Genomic DNA, 27,267 nt, shown 5'->3' on the forward strand with positions numbered 1-27,267 from the left:
ACTCTACTCAGCAAATTGGATGCAGTCTATCACAGTGCCATCCGTTTTGTCACCAAAGCCCCATATACTACCTACCACTGCGACCTGTATGCTCTCATTGGCTGGCCCTCGCCACATATTCATCGCCAAACCCACTGGCTCCAGGTCATCTATAAGTCTTTGCTAGGTAAAGCCCCGCCTTATCTCAGCTCACTGGTCACCATAGCAGCACACACCCGTAGCACGCGCTCCAGCAGGTATATTTCACCGATCACCACCAAAGCCAATTCTTCCTTTGGCCGCCATTCCTTTCAGTTCTCTGCTGCCAATGACTGGAACGAATTGCAAAAATCACTGAAGCTGGAGACTCATATCTCCCCCACTAGCTTTAAGCACCAGCTGTCAGAGCAGCTCGCAGATCACTGCACCTGTACATAGCCCATCCAACTACCTCATCCCCATACTGTTACTCATTTATATTTGGTCCTTGCACCCCAGTATCTCTCAGTCATCTTCTGCACATCTATCACTCCAGTGTTTAATTGCTGCTGTGTAATTATTTCACCACTATGGCCTATTTATTGCCTTATCTTACCTCATTTGCACATACCGTATATAGATTTTTTTTTCTCTATTTTGTTATTGACTGTATGTTTGTTTATTCCATGTGTAACTCTGTGTTGTTGTTTGTGTCGCACTGCTTAGCTTTATCTTGGCCAGGTCGCAGTTGTAAATGAGAACTTGTTCTCAAGTAGCCTACCTGGTTAAATAAAGGTGAAAAAAAAGAAGAAAAAATAAAGAAATTGCAGCTATTGAAGTCATAATTTTTCATTTCCTCTCATAAACATACAACTGAGGTATGGCAGGCAGGACTTTTGTATCCAAACAGAACAAGGGTATAGCATTAACAGGACACCGTGTATGTAGCAAAGAGAGATATGAATCAGTCTCGTGCATGTGTCAAACTTATTCCACGGAGGGCCTAGTGCCTTACGGGTTTTCGCTCCACCCTTGCACTTGATTGACAAATTAAGGTCACTAAATCAGTAAGGAACTCCCCTCATCTGGTTGCCTAGGTCTTAATTGAAAGGAAAAACCAGACACTCGGTCCTCCGTGGAATGAGTTTGACACCCCAGTGTAGTGGAATGAATAGGTTGCATGGATGTGGTGAGAACACTGCCATCCACTGGTAGAGCAGAGCAACTGAAGCAGGGTAGGAAAACACATTGGTACTGAACATGATTGCTATCTACACAGTGTAGGTTGTGTAAGTCATTCTTTGAATTTAAATTCCTTTGAAAGTTGAAGACATTGGATATGTATGTTATTTCAACTCGTTTCTTCCACATAATTAAACTACTCAAGGTAGTTTTGTCCAGCAAAAAAAAAAAAGGGCCAACCAAATTCCCAGTCTATATATGAGGTATTCTGTCATTAGTGTTCTCACCCAACAATGCAAAGGATGTTGGTGGAATTAGCAGCCAGGCAGGTTCTGTGTGTGTCTTCATGGGTGTGCGCAGACCGTAGTTTAGAAAGATTGATCGGGATTTGCGTCATAGCTCGTTGCCATGGTGACCAAAAAGGATCTTTTGGAACAGCCAACTTTATTCCCAGCTGAGAAAAGAGGTACTGAAGCTTGTTGTGCTCTGGTTCTAATCACGGGACTTGACAATTCCATATGTTGTATGAGGATTTCTTGACTAGAGTATCGACAACTGTACACAAATACTATTGAATACATTCTGACTTACACAATCCATGTTGAGGCCGATGTAGTTAATTTTGAGGATGCAGCTTCAAGGTGACATTGATGCCTCCAACGTGACAGTGATCAGGACAATGAGATACCAGTGGACTAAGAAAATAAAAGGACATGTTACAACTACCATTACTACAGTGCCTGGCTATCAAACTGTCCTGCCTTAAAGTGAACTTGACCTCAAGTTTGACAAAAGAACCACATATAGAAATTCAGTTCCAACAATGTCGCTTGTCCCACTGGCCATCACAGACCAATGTCTGTGGTTTTGTTGAGAGGCACTCAACTAAGAGGAAGAGAAACTGATTGTAATTTCAGAATGCAGTGCCCCCCCCCCAAAAAAAAAGTAGAATATAAATTTTAAGTCAACAAGATTCCTTACCGATTCCTTATTATACCTATGTAGCCCCTGAAGGGACTCTTATCAACAAAGGGGTTTTATTGTCTTCTCAGGAATTCAACATTCTCTGTGTTGTCTGACCAACCCCTCATCACACCTCTGGGAAGAAGAGGTTCTGTTGTCTTTACATCCTTTAGGTCTGATATCTGATTGAGGTTAACTTTACAGTAATAATATTGGTCAACAACTCAGATTTTGAATAGAAACAACTCCGATATTATAAAGGGCTCTTAAAATTCATTGTTTCTCTTTTTCTTTTTCTTCCTTCCTTCCTTCACCCCAGGGACTCTTGGTGCATGGTCTTTCAGGCTTTGACCTCTCACTCTTCCTGAGCATCCTTGGAATAGTGCCTTGTAATGCTTGTTAATGCTTTGTAACTTAAGTTTGTGCCTTGTATAGTGTAGCATTCATCTTACAAATTAATGAAATACAATTGTATTTAGAATTTCATTCCCATTCCTTTCTTGATTGCCTATTACTAACTCAACAATAGTCTCTTGCATATTTGATGTATCTTTATGGAATCAGATAAACAGGCTAATTGCATAGTCTTATCATGGGTCACGTGAGGTATACAGTCGTGGCCAAAGGTTTTGAGAATGACAAATATTAATTTACAGAGTTTGCTACTTCAGTGTCTTTCGATATTTTTGTCAGATGTTACTATGGAATACTGACGTATACTTACAAGCATTTCATAAGTGTCAAAGGCTTTTATTGACAATTACATCAAATTGATGCAAAGAGTTAAGATTTGCAGTGTTGACCCTTCTTTTTCAAGACCAATTAACTGTCAATTAACTTCTGGGCCACATCCTGACTGATGGCAGCCCATTCTTGCATAATCAATGCTTTTAGTTTGTCAGAAAGTGTGTGTTTTTGTTTGTCCACCCGCCTCTTGAGGATTGACCACAAGTTCTCAATGGGAATAAGGTCTGGGGAGTTTCCTGGCCATGGACCCAAAATACCGATGTTTTGTTCCCCGAGCCACTTAGTTATCACTTTTGCCTTATGGCAAGGTGCTCCATCATGCTGGAAAAGGCATTGTTCGTCACCAAACTGTTCCTGGATGGTTGGGAGAAGTTGCTCTCGGAGGATGTGTTGGTACCATTCTTTATTCATGGCTGTGTTCTTAGGCAAAATTGTGAGTGAGCCCACTCCCTTGGCTGATAAGCAACCCCACACATGAATGCTCTCAGGATGCTTTACTGTTGGCATAACACAGGACTGATGGTAGCGCTCACCTTGTCTTCTCCGGACAAGCTTTTTTCCAGATCCCCCAAACAATCGTAAAGGGGATTCATCAGAGAAAATGACTTTACCCCAGTCCTCAGCAGTTCAATCCCTGTACCTTTTGCAGAATATCAGTCTGTCTCTGATGTTTTTCCTGGAGGGAAGTGGCTTCTTTGCTGCCCTTGACAAGAGGCCATCCTCCAAAAGTCTTCGCCTCACTGTGCGTGCAGATGCACTCACACCTGCCTGCTGCCATTCCTAAGCAAGCTCTGTACTGGTGATGCCCCGATCCCACAGCTGAATCAACTTTAGGAGATGGTCCTGGCGCTTGCTGGAATTTCTTGGGCGCCCTGAAGCCTTCTTCACAACAATTGAACCGCTCTTCTTGAAGTTCTTGATGATCCGATAAATGGTTGATTTAGGTGCAATATCCTTGCCTGTGAAGCCCTTTTTGTGCAAAGCAATGATTTCCTTGCAGGAAACCATGGTTGACAGAGGAAGAACAATGATTCCAAGCACCACCCTCCTTTTGAATCTTCCAGTCTGTTATTAGACCTGACAGAGTTATCTCCAGCCTTGTCCTCGTCAACACTCACACCTATGTTAATGAGAGAATTACTGACATGTCAGCTGGTCCTTTTGTGGCAGGGCTGAAATGCAGTGGAAATGTTTTTGGGGGGATTCAGTTCATTTGCATGGCAAAGAGGGACTTCGCAATTAATTGCAATTCATCTGATCACTCTTCATAACATTCTGGAGTATATGCAAATTGCCATCATATAACCTGAGGCAGCAGACTGTGAAAATTTATATTTGTATAATTCTCAAAACTTTTGGCCACGACAGTATACTGTATAACTATCACAGTATATTCTATCATATTGAAATGCTTGCAGAGTTTTACAAGTCATGTAAAATACATACTGTATCAGAAATGTAATACTACAGCAATAACAACTTACTATAAGCCTAACCAAAGTACACAAACACCAAGAATGTGTGATCTACACCAAACCATATCTCAGTCATTGCTATGGTAACAGTTGTGGGAAAATGAAAGTATGATAATCTATCGCACTATGAATCATACAGTCGTAGGAGTTCTGTGGTGAATGAAATGCCTTTGGTCTGTCAACGGTTTATGTTGCTTATTGGTGTGAAAATAGCGCCTTTCCTCCTTATTGACGTTTACAGGGTATTTCTGAAAGGGCAGCCCAGCTCGTGGTCCTGGTGTGTTCAGGGAAATGCATGTGTCTTGTGTTGTTCCACCTCCCCTCTCTCTGACATGGTGTTGTTCGCGTTTCAGAGCGTTAGTGGGAGAGCACGAGTCGAAAAAAATCCCTCACTAGGCTAGTAGCAAGCCACAGAGGTCCATCAGGCTTCCACAAATGCCAACGCTAATAATCTGTGTTACAAAAGACTCGCTGCAGAATGTATCCTAATTTTGATACGAGTGCAACGTGTGGGAGATCTCGTAGGTTCCATATCAGTAGAACATGATCTATTGGTTACAAAAGGTTTTAGGGAAATGTTATCTTATTCTAAACAAAACTCTATATGGGCAATATTTGTTTTATTTTAGGAGGCATTTTTCTGAGCAGATGGTTCCAAGCCAGCCGGCCAATTCAGGGGAGAGGAAATAACCCACATATATTCTCTCCCGCTCTCTCTCTCCCCGACCCCTGCCATCCTCAGCTGGGTGAGTGGTTCCTTGCACCAGAGATCCCAGAGATGGAGGAGATTGGCTCTGAGGACCAAGAGCAAGAAATCGCTGATAATGAAATATGGCCTCCTTCAAGACACAAGATAAGGGTTTGTTTTATTTTTTCTCCAATTACTATCAGTTCCAAAAGATCAAATGCATTTTGGTGGACACGGATGTGCCCATTCCATCCATATCAACTAGCCTCCAGGCCTCATCTCAGTGAAGATCTAAGGTCTTCACTGAAATAAAAAATGTCACCACTATTACATTTCAGATCTACCAAAAAAAATAAATATTATTGCTTAAAAGTACAAAGGTAAAATGGGATCTGATAACGCTGCAGTCCTGTAATTTCATTATTGCCGTTAGAGCTTTGATCAGAGCCCAACTGTGTCGTGTACCAGTAAGAATAATAAAGACATTAATTTAGCATGAACAAAACCTACATACCTCCATTTTCCAAACATGTCCCCGTGAGGCTGTGCGGTGGTGGTGAGAGCCTTTCAGAGGGCTGGTTAAGGAACAGATGAGGGGTTTTTAAATGAAGCTGAAGTTGAAACTCAGTTAATGATAGTTTTACTAAGCAGAGAGGAGAAGCAGTGAAGAGACTGTCAAGATTGTGAATAACAAGACGGGAAAAAGACAAAGTAGGGGGTTTAAAAAGGAGATTATTTCACAAACTAGAGGAAGGATGAGGAATGAACAGAATAGTTTCAGGCCTCCTATAATATATTACTAAATCACACGCACCTTACAACTTCCTATAAAAATGCTAATAGGAATGGTGCTGGCCCACCCTGGGGCAGTTCTAGGAAGATGAGACAATTACCTTTACATTAGTCCTGATAGGAAGCACTCTTCTCTCAAGGTGAGGGAGACTAATGACTTGGATGGCATTGCTGTATTAGTGCAGCGTCACAGTGTGTTGGAGGCGCAGCTTGCCAGGGATGGGTGGTCCCTCTCCAGTCAGACTGCGAGGTGATTGGTGATGATGAATAACCATGGTCGGGGAGCACACAGTGTGTCTATTGTGTCAACTGAACCACCGCTGTCACATTACATTACCGGCTCAGTGGCATCGTATCATCACATCAAATTAGCCTTAATGAAACACTAACGAGTCGACAGAGAGATAATCAAACTTTTATTAAATGACTTCATCTTTTGTACATGCATAACCTAGAGAGAGAAAGAGGTGTCCCTTACAGAAAAAAACATGTCACATGATCACGTGAAGTTCATGTGACAACAAGTAAAACAACATAACATGGGAAGCAAAATGTCAACATGACACCATTAAACTACACTTGACACCATTTGAGTAAATGTGGGGATGGGGATGAAAAACTTTGACATGTGACAACATTTGAGCTAGACAAAAACCTCCAGGGAACCATGACACAACATACCAAGAATGTCCTAAAAACGTCCTTGGGGAAAATCCCTGGAACAAAACTGGAACTAGTCATTGAGGAACATGTTAGGGTGTTTGTAAGATGTTCTCAAGACCTTTGCGTTACCATTCATCAGGACGTAACGTGACAATAAGTAAAGTAATGACATGGTATGGGAGTTTTAAAGTAAGTGGTAAGCTGTTCAGCTAAAATAGCTAAAACATTTAATCAATGTCAATATGATTTCATTAGACATGACCACTTGGTAGTTAAGTACTGACTTTTCAATATGACCCCACCTGGGATTTGAACTAACAACCTCTGGATTTGGAGTAAACTGATCTTTCTGCTGCGCCACAAACTCTGTAGCGTTCCCCTACACCTCTACACTTACCAAAATAGTGCCGACTACACTGCTATTTTAGTTAGCAGTGACTATTCTCTCATCATTTAATTAATTAACTTATTTCAGCAATTTGAGGATTTTCTGTATAGTTGCCTAATGTTTGTGGGGCATATTATTCTGTTTTAACGTTACTCCTGAATCACTCTGATAAATATGTACTTTTAACAAAGCTGAGATTTACTTTGAAGTCCAAAGTGTAGGAGTATGTCAGAATGCCATGAACAAAGAGGTTGTGAGTTGAAATCCTAGGTGAGGACATGTGGAATAACAATTACTGTCTAAACAAACATACACAATGTAATCATGTATGTCAAAGTGTGCCAAGTATGTCAGTTGAAAACATGATGTTATAAGCACTGTTTGTGTGTTCTAACTACTCTTGTTTTATTTGCAGGGCATCACCTGTGAAATCTAACGTGAAAAATATCCCCCAAAAGATTCACATTTGAATGACAATGTGAAAGGTTATGTGAAACATCATCACGTGAAGTGTTCCAAAAACACATTGTTCCACGTGTTTTTTTCCTGTAAGGGCTCTGTGTGTGTGTGTGTGTGTGTGTGTGTGTACGTCTCTACAGGTAAGCAGGGTTTCTATATCAAGATGTACCCCCAGTAAAGTCTAAAAACCTAAAATCTTTACCACCCAGTGGGCTTTACAGAACACATGATGCAACAGCCACACATTTGTTTCAGCACAAAAAATGGGCCCCTGTATGTAATGTAAAGATCTAAATACAGCTGGGTAAAGTAATAGAACTTCTCACAGCCAAAATCACAGTCTTGAGAAATCAAAAACAGATGCATTTCAAAAAAGTATGTTCCTTCAGTTGATTTGGTTACAACAAAATGCACTGCAGTAGCTTACTCTATAACTCTTGCTCACTATATACCAAGAGCAGCTACACCTATCAATATTGCTAACAAAACAAGTTGTAAATGCTTGAGTTACAGATGTAAAACGCATTTCAAAAGATTCCATATGTATTTCTACCGGGGTGTAACCTCAAGACCTCTCCCCATCAACAATACTAGAATATTTCATTTTCAACATTGAAATGGCTAATAAGCATAGAATTAAATGAAAACAAATTGCTAGCTTTTTATGATTTATAAATGGGGATATATATATATTTGAATGACTTCAGGTTTAAAATATACCGCCTGGATTGAAATCAGGGCGTCAATTGGGTTTGGCAGAGTATGGCAGTCATCATATCATAGCTCAACACCAACAATATAAAATAGGCTACTAAAATCATTCCAATCACCATTAAAAGGCAATAGCAGTTTAGTGTATTATGACTGGAGTAAATTTTGCTGGTTTTTGCTGTTCTCTGAATAGCATTTTAGAGTTAGAAATTGCGTAGAAACGCAGTAAATAAAGCATCAACTTTATCTCCCCACCCATGTCACCAGCATACCCTAGTTTTAGCTGAAACAACCCCACTGATTAAAATGTACCAAGTATAAATTGGAACAAGAGAGTAAAAGCGGCATTGACATAAACAGAAAAAGCACCAGGCTTTTTTTTTTTATCCCCTTGGGGAAATGGAACTAATGGATTTTCAAAAAAGACGTCCGTAACATGCAAGGCATTATGCCCACTTTGGCTGATGGTAGCAGGGATTTTGTTTTGAATTTGGTCTAAATGACACAGGCTCCATCACAGAGCCGGTTCTTTCACGTGCAGATGGAGACCAGGTTTTAGTGCTTTGAAGGACAATACGGCCTCTGAGCTGACAATGCATTTATACTGTAATGATGCAGATAAACAGAAGCACAGAGAGCCGGTTGCACATAATCTACGCAAGTACTGTATATACCTACAGATCATTAGAGTCAAAATGTCCAAGAACTCTTTTAGTTCCTAAAACCTACAAAGCATCCCTCATGTGCTCGGTGATGCACCACGTACATTCAATTTCCTTTTTAAGATTCATCAAAAAGAACAACACATCTAAATGGCCTATGTACAAGAGATTTACATTAAATATACCATCATAGAACCTCATTTAGACACCCCATGGGATCTAAATAGGACTAGAGCTTTCAGTGGCTTCAGTTTCCCCTCAGAACTGAATAAAAGCATCCTTAGGGAGGACGCTCAAGGTGCATTTAAGACACAATGGATCTACAAACTACTTTTAAAATGTCCTCTTCCACCCATCGACAACAGAGACACCACCGACACAGAGAAAGGATATGCTGCTGCTGGACTTGGAACGAGGGTGGAAATGGAAGGGGGTGGGTGAGAGCAGGGGGTGTAAGGCCTTGAGAGGGGCACTCCGTTGGAGGGGTGGGGGGTGGTTTGTTTTATTTTTGGAAGTGGAGATCCGTGGCTCGTTGGGTTCTACCTAGTCAGCTGGCCCACCACCTTCAGGAGAGTTTTGTTCTCCTGCTTCAGCTGCTCGTTCTCATCCTCAATGTCATCGAGGTCCTGCAAAACAAAAACAAAAGGATACAGCTCCACTTCAGCTTGATCTAAAGGAAGTCATATACCATCATTATGCAAGATCTGCCTTATTTTTACCTCAGAGGAGTTAGCTTGTCAGTTTAGAGAAAGATGAGAGTGAGAGGTGGAACCAAGAGTTTCACCTCACGGGTCTCCCTTCAGCAGAATTGCCTCGATAATAACGAATTCAACTTGAACAGCTCCAATTAGGCACAAATGAGGAGCCCTGTTGCCGCGACGCCCTCTCATCAAAGCGCTGATCTAAAAGTGACACTTCTCATTTTCGGCTTCCTCCATCACTGGCGGAAGAGACAGGCGACCGTCAGGATTAGCTAAGCCGCACTTGTCGGAAACTTAAAAAGCGAGGTAGTCTGCAAGTCAAACACTGGAGGTCACAGAGCCACAGACATGGTGTGGCTACAGAACAGCTCACTGTCTGAGCTCTGACACAAGGGGAGAAAAGCCGTCTCATTTCGCATCAGACGGCTGCTAGATTCACTCGATAGCCATGACATTGTTTTTCTGGCCTCCGGCATACCACTTTAACCTTTTTAAGTTACAACCGACTAATAACTTTATTCACATTTCATTGGATCTCCCAACATAGATTATATCTACATGTACTTCAACTTGCATGCAACCTGCTTGAGCCTGTATTCTATGTAGCCAATACCCAGAGTCAGATGTTCTCCGGGGTCATATTGTCTGCCAGCACCTCAGCCTTATCCAAGCCTTCGCTACAAACTCTGCTAGTGAGTCACAGTTCAATCTTCAAGCGCTGCGAGAAAGAGACGCCACACTGGATCTGTTCCTTATCTCCTGCCTTCCCATCAGGCCTTGCAGTAACCTCTCAGAGGGACATTTCTGATCACTATCGCCCCGGCGAGAGTTCCCACAGGGAGACTTCCTCTTATGAGGTCCTGTTCGTGTGATGCTATCAGGGCTCTCTGATCCAACAGTTATATGGCCTCCTCCACATGGCCAGAAGGCTCATAGCCACTGCAGTCTCCACAGCCTATCTTAACGAACACATGTGACGAAAATAAAGACAGCCAGGCATAGAGGACCCTTGCAAGTTCCTGAAATGTCCAAAATCAACACTGACCAGCAACTGTATTTGTTGGCAGGGGAGACTCGGGGCTTGTTTGCATTGGAATGCCTCATTGAGGAGGGCTGCAAACTCTCTTTTGGAATATTTCAGAGATGAAAGGCTTTTGGGAGCCCTCCTGTTGGGTTTCCCAATGCCAAAAACATTGCCAAAACCTGTGACCCAGATAACGGGAGCAGGGGTCATGCGATGGGGAGATTTTGTTGATGGTCTCAGAGCGCTGGGAACACTGGAATACTGGCCCAAGACTGTAGACTCAGGAAACAGAAACTCTGACCTCTTATGAAACCAACAGCAAAGAGACCCGCTGTTCTCAATATTCAATGCCAGGAGCTAGACAATGATCTATGAAACATTCAAAGTGAGTGAATGCCATCTACTTTAGAAAAATACAAAATAACAACATTGGGAGAAATGCTGAGGAATTTGTGTTTCTGAGGACCTTAGCATTTGCCTCGATGCATAGTGTGGGTCTATAGTAGGTATGGAGACAGGGGATGTGGGTTTTGCCTCTCTGTATACACTGTGGGTCTATAGTAGGTATTGAGACAGGGGGTGGGAGTTTTGCCTCTCTGTATACAGTGTGGGTCTATGGTAGGTATGGAGAAAGGGGGTGGGGGTTTTGTCTCTGTATACAGTGTGGGTCTATAGTAGGTATGGAGAAAAGGGGTGGGGGTTTTGCCTCTCTGTATACAGTGTGGGTCTATAGTAGGTATGGAGAAAGGGGTTGGGGGTTTTGCCTTTCTGTACACAGTGTGGGTCTACAGTAGGTATGGAGACAGGGTGTGGGGTATTTGCCTGTAGGCTGTCACAGATCTGACTCCCTAGTGCCAAGGAGAAGTAATATAATTGGTCTCTAGAGAAAGAGGCACATGAGACACAGCTGTCTCTTTAAATTCAGAGTCTGTGGATTTAGCCTAATGCGTGGACTACTAAATGGTCACATAACATTCAGGAGCAGACCGGAGTGGAGATTTAGTAACTCTTGACTAATGACAAACTAATTACAGGCTGATAACCCTAGTGGTTATAAGTCACGTTACATCTCAAGGGATGATTGAAATCAGAGTTGTACTCCACACTAGACGGGTGTCTCTTGACCAGTGTGTAGGATGTTGATTGGCATAAGGACTCTTGACTTATAGCAGGGGCCTAGTGTTTTCTTAAGACTAGATCCAATAGACTGTCAGGGAAGGGAAAATGTCATGTTTTGAAAAGAGCAGCTGTTTTAAGTTAGGAGACACACAGCGAAACTCAAAAGTTATTTCTCCAAACTGCCAAGGGGTGCAGGGGAGTGGAACTGAAGAGCTCTGCACCTTGAACAGGTCTGCATATCGTTTACTTCAGGCTCTGTAGACCAAAACCGGATGGGGTTACGACCCGTGCGGTTGACAATGAGTTTAAAATGTTGATAAAATACCAAAATCAGATCCAGTTCAGAGGTTGGGGTACGGGAGATAAATAGAGTGAGAGAGAACATGAGAAAATCACTTTTGGGGGGTGCCTGTGCGAGTGTTAATCCTTGCAAACGCTGGATAATTGTAATCTTCTGCTTATCCGAGAAGCAGCTTCACAATATCAAGCTGATTGCCTGCAGATAGCGACGTGGTAATTTGGCAATCGGTTCTATTTAGTCCTCAGCTTCACTCAACACAGCTGTGAGAGACTGAATATCTCCAAGTTTCCTCTGCAGTGCACAGTTACTAAAAATGACAAGCTTTCAACTGACAAATAAGAGAAACTATAATAAGATTCACATAGAAAAGGGTGTTATAGATCAGTCACTCATTGAAAGCAAGTCTAAGAAGTGGTAGATCTGTTCAATGTGTGCTATTTATATGCTTCCCTTATGTTACATTTTTTACTTTTAGTTTTGTACACCAGCTTTAAGCAAATGAAAATACAATATTTTGGGTTATGGACAATATATTTCCCAACAGCTTAAATGGTACAATGATTCTCTACACTATACTTGCCAGTTGTCACAAACTGAAATTAAGAAAACTATTAGAATTTCTGCATAGTTAGACGTGGCAAGACAGAGTTGTCCATCAAAGGATTACTGGTAAAGAAAACAACACGTAGATACATTACTATACCTGTGTTCTAGACTAGAAGGGAACCATACATATCACACGTTATAATTTAAGGAGCATACTATTAATTACTAATAATTGTGAAAGTAGATCTAGCCTTGTTGCGCTAACATCTGTATAGTAACCTCTTCAAAATACCTGTAAATGACTTAACTCTCAGTGCCTTAGTGGCTACCCACCTTAGCTCACCTCTACCCCCTCAACCCTGGGTGACCCTCCCCAACGCTCCCCACCCTAGCCCACCTCTACCCTCTCAACCCTGGGTGACCCTCCCCAACACTCCCCACCCTAGCCCACCTCTACCCTCTCAACCCTGAATGACTGTCTCCAACACCCCCCAGCCTTGCCCAACTCTACCTTCTCAACCCTGGGAGAACCCTCTCCAACACTCACTCTATTAAGCAAGTCAATCTCCTCCTTCAGCTTTCCAATTAGGTCATCTTTATCCTGGTGGGCTTTCAGCAGCTGCCCGTACTCCTGCCTCTGTCTGGCCAGCTCCTGAGGAAGAAGGGACGAAGAGCTCTTTAACGTTAGAACACATACTGCAGCACTTTGGTACGGTCCACACACACACAGAGACAGACGGAGTCAGAGAGACAGAGAACAAATATAGAAGCCTTAGCCGTGTGGACATGTGGTCACGCTTGACGTTGATCTTTACGCTGCTAAATGAAGGCTCGCCAGGAATCTGCCTCTCCAACTTATCTGTAGTAAAAACAAAGTTAAGCGTGAACTGGTTTCCATGGAAACCCATAGAGCAACGGGGAAACAATCAAACATAATGAATGTAGCACGATGTCCATACCGTGGCAACCATAAATCTTCAGGACGCGGAAGATAAATGTTATTTTATGGAGGGTTACCCGAGTTACATGGGTAACTGAAGGTTGAAAGTAATACTTTCGTTATCATGATGAATGACATCAAAATCATGATGAATGACACTACAATGCGATACTCAAAGCAATCAAGAACACTGCACATTTGTCAATGCTGTATAAAGCTATGAAATCTACTGCATTTAAACAACAAGCCTGAGACCAGCGACAGAACTTGCTGAAATCAATACAAAACTATAGTGCACCGACTGTTCTCTCGAACTCGCCAGTGATGTGCAAACTCTTAATTTACAGGCATCGTGGCAAGTGAAAGCAGTAGTTTTTCTTTTAGAAATGGACTGGACAGGATTGAGAATCTAAAAAGTGATTGAGAGGGAGTACAGAGTGTTGGGGAAGAGAGAACACCTCTCCCTAACTCCAGTAAAATACATTCTCTGACTGAACGCAGAGGAGTTATTGCCGCCAGGATTATAGGAAGGGCGACATCTGACTGAAGACGAACAGCGAGGCCAGACTGGGCAGCCGCTCAAACGATCCCGAGAGGAATTCATCTTTTAAAAATAAATCCTCAAGATTTATCAGGATGCTGATAGATGCTTTAAAAACAATTATAGGTCACCTCTCCCCAGGCCCTGCTGCTATCAAAGTATCTCTGCCCCTGTGACAGAGACAGACACACACAGACAGACAACACAGACAGACACACACACAGACAGACACACACACAGACAGACACACACACACAGACAGACAGACAACCACAGACAGACAACACAGGGCTTTCAGGAAATGTGAGATGGATATAGAAATAGCAGTAGACAGGAAGGATATCAAATACCTACAATAAAATGTCAAATGTGCCAAGAAGCGTAACAGTAATTCTGAAATAATCAACAAAGACATGTCGTATTTTAATATTTCAAACATCACAGTCACATAAACATTAAGCATCTCCAATCCCAAATTAAATCTAGAATCAGCATTCTATTTTGCAACAAAGCATCCGTCCCTCATGCTGCCAAACATACCCTCGTAAAACTGACTATCCTACCGATCCTTGACTTCGGGCGATGTAATTTACAAAATAGCCTCTAACACTCTACTCAGCAAATTGGGACGCTGTCTATCACAGTGCCATCCGTTTTGTCACCAAAGCCCCATATACTGCCCACCATTGCGACCTGTACGCTCTCGTTGGTTGGTCATCACTTCATACTCGTCGCCAAACCCAATGGCTCCAGGTCATCTACAAGTCTCTGCTAGGTGAAGACCCGCCTTATCTCAGCTCACTGGTCACCATAGCAGCACCCACCTGTAGCACGTGCTCTAGCAGGTATACAGTGGGGCAAAAAAGTATTTAGTCAGCCACCAATTGTGCAAGTTCTCCCACTTAAAAAGAGAGGCCTGTAATTTTCATCATAGGAACACTTCAACTATGACAGACAAAATGAGGGAAAAAAATCCAGAAAATCACATTGTAGGATTTTTTTATGAATTTATTTGCAAATTATGGTGGAAAATAAGTATTTGGTCACCTACAAACAAGCAAGATTTCTGGCTCTCACAGACCTGTAACTTCTTTAAGAGGCTCCTCTGTCCTCCACTCGTTACCTGTATTAATGGCACCTGTTTGAACTTGTTATCAGTATAAAAGACACCTGTCCACAACCTCAAACAGTCACACTCCAAACTCCACTATGGCCGAGACCAAAGAGCTGTCAAAGGACACCAGAAATAAAATTGTAGACCTGCACCAAGCTGGGAAGACTGAATCTGCAATAGGTAAGCAGCTTGGTTTGAAGAAATCAAATGTGGGAGCAATTATTAGGAAATGGAAGACATACAAGACCACTGATAATCTCCCTCGATCTGGGGCTCCACGCAAGTTCTCACCCCGTGGGGTCAAAATGATCACAAGAACGGTGAGCAAAGTGAATGACCTGCAGAGAGCTGGGACCAAAGTAACAAAGCCTACCATCAGTAACACACTACGCCGCCAGGGACTCAAATCCTGCAGTGCCAGACGTGTCCCCCTGCTTAAGCCAGTCCAGGCCCGTCTGAAGTTTGCTAGAGAGCATTTGGATGATCCAGAAGAAGATTGGGAGAATGTCATATGGTCAGATGAAACCAAAATATACGTTTTTGGTAAAAACTCAACTCGTTGTGTTTGGAGGACAAAGAATGCTGAGTTGCATCCAAAGAACACCATACCTACTGTGAAGCATGGGGATGGAAACATCATGCTTTGGGGCTGTTTTTCTGCAAAGGGACCAGGACGACTGATCCGTGTAAAGGAAAGAATGAGTGGAGCCATGTATCGTGAGATTTTGAGTGAAAACTTCCTTCCATCAGCAAGGGCATTGAAGATGAAACGTGGCTGGGTCTTTCAGCATGACAATGATCCCAAACACACCGCCCGGGCAACGAAGGAGTGGCTTCGTAAGAAGCATTTCAAGGTCCTGGAGTGGCCTAGCCAGTCTCCAAATCTCAACCCCATAGAAAATCTTTGGAGGGAGTTGAAAGTCCATGTTGCCCAGAAACAGCCCCAAAACATCACTGCTCTAGAGGAGATCTGCATGGAAGAATGGGCCAAAATACCAGCAACAGTGTGTGAAAACCTTGTGAAGACTTACAGAAAACGTTTGACCTCTGTCATTGCCAACAAAGGGTATATAACAAAGTATTGAGATAAACTTTTGTTATTGACCAAATACTTATTTTCCACCATCAATTGCAAATAAATTCATTAAAAATCCTACAATGTGATTTTCTGGATTTAGTTGAAGTGTACCTGTCATAGTTGAAGTGTACCTATGATGAAAATTACAGGCCTCTCTCGTCTTTTTAAGTGGGAGAATTTGCACAATTGGTGGCTGACTAAATACTTTTTTGCCCCACTGTATTTCACCAGTGTAACTCTGTTGTTGTATGTGTCAAACTGCTTTGCTTTATTCTTGGCCAGGTCGCAGTTGTAAATGAGAACTTGTTCTCAACTAGCCTACCTGGTTAAATAAAGATTAAATAAAATAAAAACATTGGATAGTGATGCTGGATAGACCTGCGTTGAAATTCAGTTGTCAACTAGTGAACGATAGGCCTAATGCAGATCCTTCCCCCAGCTATGCTTGCTCGCACTAATCCAATGTGTTCAATCCCTGAGGGGGTGTGACCGAGTGCACACTTCTGGGGGAATGGTAGAGCAAGCCTAATTTTGAATACCTTTTCCAGTTCCTCCATCCTCCTCTCCAGTCCTCCGGGTGCGGCGGCGTTGCCGTGGCGGTTGCCGTGGCGGTGTCGACTGTTCCCCCCCGCCGCCTCCTCAGAACCAGGACCTCCAGAGCTGCTGCTGCCACAACACACACATCAATACTTCTGACCAACACCAATGTCCATGCTTTCAACACTGACTCATGTCAACAATAGAACTGGGCACGGTACATGTGCACAATGCGCACACGCACACGTAGTTTGTGAAGTAAATCCAATAAACAACGTGTAAACCTTTTGAAAGTTCCCTGACATTCAAAAGCCTCACATAAAAACTGAAAAGCTGTTGCAGCGTATGACTCAGAGCCTGCTGAACACACAATACAGCTCTAATGGTCAGTCTTAAGTGTGAGGAGAACAAGTACTTATACCTTTGATGCTTTTTTACCTTTTATTCCATTATGACATAAAATATTCTATTTCAAAGGGCGAAGAATGGATTCTGAATACGAGACAATTTCAATATGACCATCTTGAACGCTGAGATGTGTAAAGAGCGCCCTGCAAAAATCCACTTCATGTCATTAGCAAACAAAGAGTCCCTATTCATCGGCTAGTGAAGAGAGGTGCTACGGGGTCCATGGTCTGCAGCTAGTGAGGAACATAAACCTCTCGCTCTCCCCCCACACACACACAGAAATCAGACCCATCTCCCCTTCCATCTCTTTTTTTAGCCAGGAGGCGCCACCACTCATAATAAAAACACTCAGATAATAATGCCGTTTTTTGGGGCTATTTGACATTTACTTCCTCAGTAACTCAGAGGCTGAGCCCACAGAGATTATTTTCACTCTTTTCAGAACTAAAGAGTGTTGTGCCCATTGCTTTTGATATAAAGTCCTTGAAATGCTCTCCATGGCACTTGCCTACGCCAAGATATATATATTGCTGAGGGTCTTCGAGGCCACTCTTCCCTTGTAGATGCAAACACACACACACGTTCTCGCTCTCTCTACATCCCTCTGTCTCTAGGGCTTGCAGCATCTGCCAGGCACCCAGTCTAAACAGCCATGTCCTCAGTGCTAATTACCCCATCTGGTCCATTAGCGCCCCGCAGAGAGCACACAGGAGACAGGCAGAGGCAATGATCCACTCCTGGAGGTCTCAGCAGGTGGGGGTTGGATAGGAGAGGCAGAGCCAATAACAGAGTAGTAACCCAATGGCCACACACAACAAGCACTGAGATGCCTGGTGTGGTCTGCTAGCAGAGCCCAGGGGAACAAAGAAGGCCCATCCATCTTAAAGTCATAAACTATCTCCAAAGACTGACAACCAGCAACAGGCTGATCGCTATAATAGCCCATTTTGACCATAATGATAGTGTAGTGAGAGAGGATGGTGTGAATGCATTAGCAGCCTGTTGTATAGTTTTGTTGGCGCGTTCACAGAGACAGGGTTGTCCAATCTCTCAGCCATCTTGTGGCGCCCACCTGGCAGCCACTCCACTCCACAACACTGGACCATCCGACAGTGGAGGCCAGCCAATCACAGGAGGATAATATCTTTACTGGGCCAGATTGGGAGCGTCAGCCGGTGTGAACTTGGCCGGGATCACACAGAACTTAACAATTTGATGACGATTGTCCTTATGCAAATAGTGGAAAATAATGTCCAAATGGTGGTTGGGAATTTAGCAGTGTGGTGTCCAGAAAAACCGAGGTGTCAATGGCCACACCATAAGCAAGAAATATACTGACTTGGTGTGGATTAATTGGCTCTTGTGTGCTCCGATAAGTCAATCATAGTAAGTGTGTGGTATAAAGAGGATGCCAGCTGTAATCAGCAACAACTGTTTCCGACCTTGATTGAACTTCAACCCCTTATCAAGACATCGGATCGGCTTGATATGCCCTCATGTCAGGTCAACGTTGCATCGCCTGCAAACGATAGTCTGAACAACACGCCTGTTGTTGTCGTACAGTCAACTACTAGAGCAGGTTTTCCCAGACTCGGTCCTGGGGCCCCCCCTAAGTACACAGCTGATTCAAATAATCGAAGCTTACTTGAATTAGGGTAGGCCCCAGGACCGAGGTTGGGAAACCCTGTACGAGAAGACACCTGGTGAGTTAAGCTGTGCTGTCATTTCTGATGCATTGATATCAAAAACTGGAACTAAATGCTTTGACAGGCACCGTAAACACAGAGGACATTTTCAATTGTGAAACTTTTAAATCTATTTAAGTACATGCAAGGTCATCTGCTATGGTAATTAATGACCTAAACTGCTGCCTTCTCTTCCTGGTCTTCCAGGTGCTCTGTTTCTTCACTTAATCACCACCTTCCCTCCCACCATACCAGAAACAATAATACACGCCCTCATTCTCAACAGAAGTAATATGGAAGGTTTCTCACCTCTGGTGGTGGCCACTCCCGGATCTTGGAGTATCCTAGGAAAACAAAGGAGAGCCATGTCAGAGGAAAAGGATACTCAGACAACAAAAAGGCCCAGGGTTCTTTTGTACAAGTATATTACATACTGGTGGGCTGTGTCAGGGGGAGGGCCATTTCTAATTGCTAAGGAATACATGAACAAAGGCAAGGGAAGTCTATCATACACATCAGAGTTTGTTAGGATGAATACTATGCCGCAGGAAATTGATGATCTGTAGCTTGAGTTATGAAACTGTTTAGTCAGCATTTTCGTATTCAACACTTGTGGCCAGATTGTGAAATTCACAGAGGAGACTTAAAATAATCAGCTTGAAAAGCTCACTGCCTGACACAAAGCCCACCTTTCCTCATGAATCTGCCTTGGGTGCAGACAAAAACACACGCGCAGACAGACGTACAGACGCACACCTACGCTCACACACATACAGTCCAGGGGCAGGTGGTTGTGTGCAACAGAGACACGACAACAAAATAGCATTGCGTCATCATCAGCAGAGAATCATCAGGAGTAGCTATTCCAGAAAGCCTGTAGGTTGTGTATAAACCTTATTGAACCTCTACTGCTGAACTGATATAGATAGCTCCTCTGAATCTAATAGCTTACCTATCACCACACAGCCTCCAGTTGCACCATGAATACAATCAGTTGTGTAACGCGAGGTGCACACGTTAATCATGTTTCCCATTCTAGTATAATCTTAGAGTTAAAGGTCCATACATTGGCGAGGCCCCCACTGATCCCCTATGGTACAAAAATTGCGTTAAAAAAACACACAAAAAAAGGTCAGGACCAGAGATGCATACACACTACGGATGGATATCTATTCATCCCCTCAGGCCCTGAACAGTGAAACTCTTCTGGTGTGCTTGAGGATCTCTGCCTCTCCTCCACTCGATCAGAGAGTGTGGTTTAGTTGGTGCCGGTGGTGGACCTTAGTCCCTACTGTAGCCGTCTCCCTGACAGTAGAACCAGAAAGGCCCCTTAATAAAACTCTGGAAGAACTTCAAAGGAATCACACTTACTCAGAGGCTTTAGGGCTTCAAATACATAAGACGTAGGTTTCTTGCTATAGAGAAATCAAAATAATTTTGTATGGTACAGAACTTCCACAGAGCACTTCAAATGGTTGTCTAAATGCAAATCTGTAAGTGTAGTGTGTAAAGTACTATGTTTTATGAATTGACTACAGTTGTTCCTAGAGGCTCTGGCTTTCGATATCAATCTATTCATGTCCTTGGGCTTTGGGATGATTATGCTTATATCCTCCTCTATGGTGGAAACACTGCTGATAGCTTTATGAAAGAGGCACTGACTGACACAGGACTTTACTGTCAACTGTTGTTTTTCACCTTGTGTTAGTATGAGAAACACTAAATAATGCATTCCGTGTACACCAGCCACATACAGGTAACTGCCAAAATAAAGGAAACGTCAACATAAATTGTGTTAATAGGGTGTTGGGTCACCCTCGAGCCGCCAGAACAGCATCAATTCGCCTTGGCGTAGATTCTACAAGTGTCTGGGACTCTATTGGAGGGATGCAACACGATTCTTCCACGGGACATTCCATCATTTGGTGTTTTGTTGATGGTGGTGGAAAACATTGTCTCAGGCGCCCCTCCAGAATCTCCCATAAGTGTTCAATTGGGTTGAGATCTGGTGACAGACAGACACACACACACACACACACACACACCCTTTAAATTCTCTATGCTTCTTTGAGACCCCTCTTTCAAAGTCACTGAGATCTCTTCTTCTAGCCATAGTAGCCAAAATAATGGGCAACTGGGCATTTTTAGACATAAACCTAAGCATGATGGGATGTGAATTGCTTAATTAACTCAGGAACCACACCTGTGTGGAAGCACCTGCTTTCAATATACAGTACTTTTTATCCCTCATTTACTCGCGTGTTTCGTTTATTTTGGCAGTTGTCTGTATATTTCCATAGTGATAAGATCAAATCAGATCCAAAAGGTTAGTGAACATAGCAAATGTTTTCCTATAAACCCTGGGATTTATAAACACATGATCAAGGGAGTAGTAGATTACAGCAGCTCTCGCATGTTGTACAGAGCTCTCGCATGCAATGCACTGATCAAATAGATATTTGACTAGACAAAACGAGATGTACTTTATCGTCCATTAGCTTGCAGAGAACGGAATTAATGTCTTCATGCTCACAAACCAACATGCATGCATACCTGAAAGTGTCTTCATCTGGGGTGTATAAAACACACACAATGGTTGCACAACAATACTGGCTTAAATGTGAGCGTCTGTCAGCCCTTTTACGGAGCTGTGTGCTGCTCTGCACGACTCCACGAATACCAAGGAAGTCAAGGACTCTGAGGCTTGCCTGGCTGTTCTGTCGAGAGTTGTGTGAGAGAGAAACATGACACTGCTGCTGTGTGTCACGTTGAAAAAAATAACTTGTTCTCAGATATTCTCCCAGTTTGCATTCATCACATTAACAGTCCACCGTGCGGCGGTTGCTTCCCTGTGTGCCGTCTTGCATCCCGGGCTGGGAGTTGCTGAGACAAGGTTAATGAAATTTAAGTGAGGATACTTCACAGCATTGCATTATGGGGCTGTGGGCTCTATTTATCTTGCTTAACTACCTCTGCTGCGGCCCTAAGAGACACTATTACAGAGAACAGACAGGTCTCAGAAAAGCAGAGGGCATCGGAAACAACACTATGAAGGAGCTGTATTCATGTTACATTCCCAGCTCTTATGTTTACATTGTTTTTGGTTTCAAGTTCTATTGATAACACTCATATAGAAGTCAATACAAACAGAAATCCATGAGCATACAACATATTAATGTATAACAGCAACAAAATAAACAAACGAGTAACATTAAAAAAAAAATGCAATAATTTATTGTGGTCTTAAAGTGACTCATTAATCAATGGGCAGAAACATGGATTGGTTTTGTCATGTACCTTTCTGTTCTAGACTTTGGTAATAGTCCGTTTTTTTTGGCTGCGGGTGTTCCTGCTTCCGGTCAGGGGGTAGCCAGTCTCTGAATTTAGACTTTAGGAGGCTGACAGCTAAGTCAGTGCAGAGTTGTGTCTTTCATGAAGCCAGGGTAGGGACAGTTGGCGTTCTTTTTATTTCATAGGAATACATATGATGGAAGAAAGAGATGTACAACGGGATCTTAACAATAGAAAACAATCCAACTGAGAAATACCTCTATATTGCTCAGACAGGAGTGTGTGTGTGTTTGTGTGTGTCTGTCTAAGATACTGTAAATCCTGTGTGATATGTCTATGTTACCTGTAAAAACTTTTTCGGGGGGCATAAACCATTTATATATACTGTGCACATGCCGGCACCGGTGATTGAGGGAGTAGGGGTATGCAGATGTGGGTGGGCGTCTATTTTAATAAATCAATTGAATATACACCATCACAAAGAAATCTATGATTACTTTGGTTTAGGCAGGTGCTAAGAACCATAAGACTAATAAAATGCATTTTCAAAGGAATGAAATAGCATATTTTTTTGTTTAATTATGTTACTGGTCTATGCAGCCTGCAGGATACATGGCTGCGCCATGCAGATTAAATTAATAGTTGGCTATTTTGTTAATTAAAACAGAGAAGACGTACTTACATTCCCCTGCTCTGATCACAGTCAACACATTTTATAGTAATAATATAATGGAATACACTGTAACAATCAAATATCAATAATATCTTCCCGCAACTTGAGTGACACGGTAACGCATGGAAACGCTGCCACGTAACAAACAAGTTATATTTTGAAACAGAGCCCATGCCCTCATTTTTCAGAGTTTGTAAGTGATTGTATGTTAGAAACCTTAGAATCTGCTCTTTCCAATAATGTAAAGAAATGTAAAAGCTGACCTGGATGAACCTCCGTAGGATGATTTGAAAAAGTCCCCATTGTATCCACTTTTCATACATTTTCCGCCGAAGTCACTTTAACAACCAAATGCAAGAATCTCCTCTGTGTTGTCTTTGGAATTCAACATTCTCAGTTTTATTTCTCCAACCCCCCATTGTCTCACCTCTGAGAAGCAGAGTTCACATCATATAGATCTGATATCTGATTGGAGGTTAACTTTACAGTAATACTATTGGCCAACAACTCAGATTTAGAATCTAAACAACTCAGATGCTTTCAAAAAAAGAAAGTCTAAGATTCATTGTTCTTTCTCTTTTTTCTTCCTGACCTGCTGTAGTGAGATACTCCCTCTTTCTTTCCTTCTTTCTCTACCCCATAGATTTCTGGGGTATGGCCTTTCAGGCTATGATTTCTCTCCTTCCCTCTCTAACAAATCATTATTCTATGCATGATCAATGTCAGTATTGCCTTGTAACTTCAGCTTTATGCCTTGTATGTGAATCCATTCATTTTCCAAAGTAGTAAAATACACTTGTGTTTCGAATTCCATTCTCAGACATTTCTTCATTGCTTATTACTGTAACTGAACTATAGTGTTCTGTCATATTGCTAATTATCTTTATGGAGTCAGATAAAACATTTAATAGGCTAAATACTTAGTCTTATTACGAGTTGCCCTTGAGGTATTTATAATATCATCTACACTGTCAAATATTACTTCCCACTACAGTAGCAAAACATGCTCAACATAAATGTCAACAAGTTATTGAAGCCTATAGCTTTGTGTGACTCCAGGTAAAGAGGAAAAGTGCAGTAGCAATGCTCTCCCTCTCATAAATCACATGCACATTGTTTAAAAAGGAATTTATGGGTGTTTGCGATCTGAAAGCCTTTGGCGCTTCGCAGCCCATTCAAATTTCAGAAATCCCAGAAGGCATGCTTAATAAAAGTTCACATTAAAAGCCGAGTTGTAGTTTAAGTTTGACACGTATGTATATTTACCCATAAGTTCTTAGGTAAATATAAGGACCTTTAAAAATGTACCTGTTAAATGTCAATACAAAAATATGAAATGCAGATTCCTGTGTGCGTTCCCTCAGGCTAAATGCTAAAGCATTTCTGTGACAATAGACAAGTCCAGCATCAAGGACAGAACTACAATAATGTAAATGGAGAGAATAAATGCATTAAAAGGAATTCAGTGAAGCTTTGTAATTGACAGGTTTGATGTCGGACAAGAATATAATGTTCATGATTTATTGTGTGCCAAAGCCGGTAAGATAAAGGGCAACATTTTATACTGAGGCGTTGGCGGGACTATTAAACAGATTACTGCATTACTACCTCGCCAAAGGAAATCAATGTACAGGCTTTGTTACAGACAATACCTTTCATGGTAAAGTCAACAGCTTTTCGAGTCAGTCAGTCTGTGTCGGTCTTCCCATCTATCCATGGCCAAATATATCATTCATGACAATGTTCTCCCACTCATAAATCACATGCAATTTTTTTTTAAAAGAAGGAATTTAAGGGTTTGCAATCTGACAGCCTTTGTGTGCGAGACAGCCCATTAAATGTCTGAAATCCCAGAAGGCATCCCTAATAAAAGTTCCACAATAGGCCTATTTTTGCGTTCCAGCATTCTCCATCTATGTCTCCTTGCAAAGCTGCTAAATATCCCTATCTGTTACTCTGGAGGCTCTCGGTCATATTAGGAGTACACAATTGACATTTCAAAAGGTGAGGCCTATGAATTCAACTGGAAAAAATGAAAAGACTACAGCCAATGACCTATTTTAGCTGGCAGCAGTCTTGTAAAGGATAAATATTAATCTGGTTAACCTGATTTACAGACTTGTAATCTTGATCAACAAAGGTGATACCCTCTGAAAATATTGTCTCAGGCTATACAACCAAACTTCTGAACAGCTTAAAGAACATTACATCTAAGCAGGGAACCTTAATTTAATTGAAAACTGTCTAGGCAGGGAGGAGAAAGTGCCTGCCTTAAAGAAAAGATTATCAAGCTTTGCTGGACTGACAGGTGCAAATAACAAATGGAAATGAGGGTTGTTAAGATGTTGGATAACATATGTGTCTTATTCATGTTGTTATGCTCTAGAACGGTTTGCTTTAAAATCATTTGCACATACAGTACCACAATCAAAACATAATTGTTTTACAAAACCATATACTGTAGCTACATGTGTATACAGTGGAGAGAACAAGTATTTGATACACTGCCAATTTTGCAGGTTTTCCTACTTACAAAGCATGTAGAGGTCTGTGATTTTTAATCATAGGTACACTTCAACTGTGAGAGACGGAACCTAAAACAAAAATCCAGAAAATCACATTGTATGATTTTAAAATAATTACTGGGCCAATTGCGTGTCGCTTCAGGGGTCTCCCAGTCACGGCCGGCTGCGACACAGCCCGGGATTTAACCCGGATCTGTAGTGACGCCTCAAGCACTGCAGTGCCTTAGACAACTGCGCCACTCAGGAGAGCCCCAAAAATATTTTAAGCCTTGAGACAATTGAGACGGATTGTGTATGTGTGCCATTCAGAGGGTGAATGGGTAAGACAAAAGATTTAAGTGCCTTTGAACGGGGTATGGTAGTAGGTGCCAGGCACACCGGTTTGTGTCAAGAACTGCAACGCTGCAGGGTTTTTCACGCTCAATAGTATCCCATGTGTATCAAGAATGATCCACCACAACAAGGATATCCAGCCAACTTGACAACTGTGGGAAGCATTGGAGTCAACTTGGGCCAGCATCCCTGTGGAATGCTTTCGACATCTTGTAGAGTATATTCTCAATCCAAGATGGCGGCACAGTAGGACGTGTATATCTGCCTTTGTCTTATCCTGTGTATTATCCATTGTAAATAGCCAGTCTTTTTTCGTATACAGTGGGGCAAAAAAGTATTTAGTCAGCCACCAATTGTGCAAGTTCTCCCACTTAAAAAAAAGAGAGAAGCATGTCATTTTCATCATAGGTACATTTCAACTATGACAGACAAAATTAGAAAAAAAAATCCAGAAAATCCCATTGTACGATTTTAAATTGATTTATTTGCAAATTATGGTGGAAAATAAGTATTTGGTCACCTTCAAACAAGCAAGATTTCTGGCTCTCACAGACCTGTAACTTCTTCTTTAAGAGGGTCCTCTGTTCTCCACTAGTTACCTGTATTAATGGCACCTGTTTGAACTTGTTATCAGTATAAAAGACACCTGTCCACAACCTCAAACAGTCACACTCCAAACTCCACTATGGCCAAGACCAAAGAGCTGTCAAAGGACACCAGAAACAAAATTGTAGACCTGCACCAGGCTGGGAAGACTGAATCTGCAATAGGTAAGCAGCTTGGTTTGAAGAAATCAACTGTGGGAGCAATTATTAGGAAATGGAAGACATACAAGACCACTGATAATCTCCCTCGATCTGGGGCTCCACGCAAGTTCTCACCCCGTGGGGTCAAAATGATCACAAGCAAAAATCCCAGAACCACACGGGGGACCTAGTGAATGACCTGCAGAGAGCTGGGACCAAAGTAACAAAGCCTACCATCAGTAACACACTACGCTGCCAGGGACTCAAATCCTGCAGTGCCAGACGTGTCCCCCTGCTTAAGCCAGTACATGTCCAGGCCCGTCTGAAGTTTGCTAGAGAACATTTGGATGATCCAGAAGAAGATTGGGAGAATGTCATATGGTCAGATGAAACCAAAATATAACTTTGTGGTAAAAACTCAACTCGTCGTGTTTGGAGGACAAAGAATGCTGAGTTGCATCCAAAGAACACCATACCTACTGTGAAGCATGGGGGTGTAAACATCATGCTTTGGGGCTGTTTTTCTGCAAAGGGACCAGGACGACTGATCCGTGTAAAGGAAAGAATGAATGGGGCCATGTATCGTGAGATTTTGAGTGAAAACCTCCTTCCATCAGCAAGGGCATTGAAGATGAAACGTGGCTGGGTCTTTCAGCATGACAATGATCCCAAACATAGCGTCCGGGCAACGAAGGAGTGGCTTCGTAAGAAGCATTTCAAGGTCCTGGAGTGGCCTAGCCAGTCTCCAGATCTCAACCCCATAGAAAATCTTTGGAGGGAGTTGAAAGTCTGTGTTGCCCAGCAACAGCCCCAAAACATTTTGTTATTGACCAAATACTTATTTTCCACCATCATTTGCAAATAAATTCATAAAAAATCCTACAATGTGATTTTCTGGATTTTTTAAATTCATTTTGTCTGTCATATTTGAAGTGTACCGATGATCTAAATTACAGGCCTCTCATCTTTTTAAGTGGGAGAACTTGCACAATTGGTGGCTGACTAAATACTTTTTTG

At 42.2% G+C, this 27,267-nt stretch overlaps 1 protein-coding gene across 5 annotated transcripts in view; it reads right to left on the reverse strand.

Annotated features, from left to right (window-relative positions):
- Positions 1 to 6,204: 6,204 nt before the first annotated feature.
- The window catches only part of LOC110500007 (PRKC apoptosis WT1 regulator protein), a 79,770-nt gene continuing 58,707 nt past the window's right edge, over positions 6,205 to 27,267 (reverse strand). For 2 of the 5 annotated variants that reach the window (XM_021577107.3, XM_090213831.1), the window contains 4 exons: positions 18,992 to 19,026; positions 16,592 to 16,715; positions 12,927 to 13,031; positions 6,205 to 9,314 (listed from right to left, as the gene is read on the reverse strand). In XM_021577107.3, coding sequence (XP_021432782.2) covers positions 9,228 to 9,314; positions 12,927 to 13,031; positions 16,592 to 16,715; positions 18,992 to 19,026 — 351 coding nt within the window. In that variant the 3' untranslated portion in view covers positions 6,205 to 9,227. Of the gene's footprint in view, positions 9,315 to 12,926; positions 13,032 to 16,591; positions 16,719 to 18,991; positions 20,688 to 27,267 lie in introns of all 5 variants that reach the window. The other 3 variants (XM_021577106.3, XM_090213830.1, XR_016490176.1) reach the window with 2 other exon arrangements.

This window comes from Oncorhynchus mykiss, chromosome 21 (assembly GCF_057628025.1).
Source record: "Oncorhynchus mykiss isolate SJ-2025 chromosome 21, ASM5762802v1, whole genome shotgun sequence".
Taxonomy (NCBI): Eukaryota; Metazoa; Chordata; class Actinopteri; order Salmoniformes; family Salmonidae; genus Oncorhynchus; species Oncorhynchus mykiss.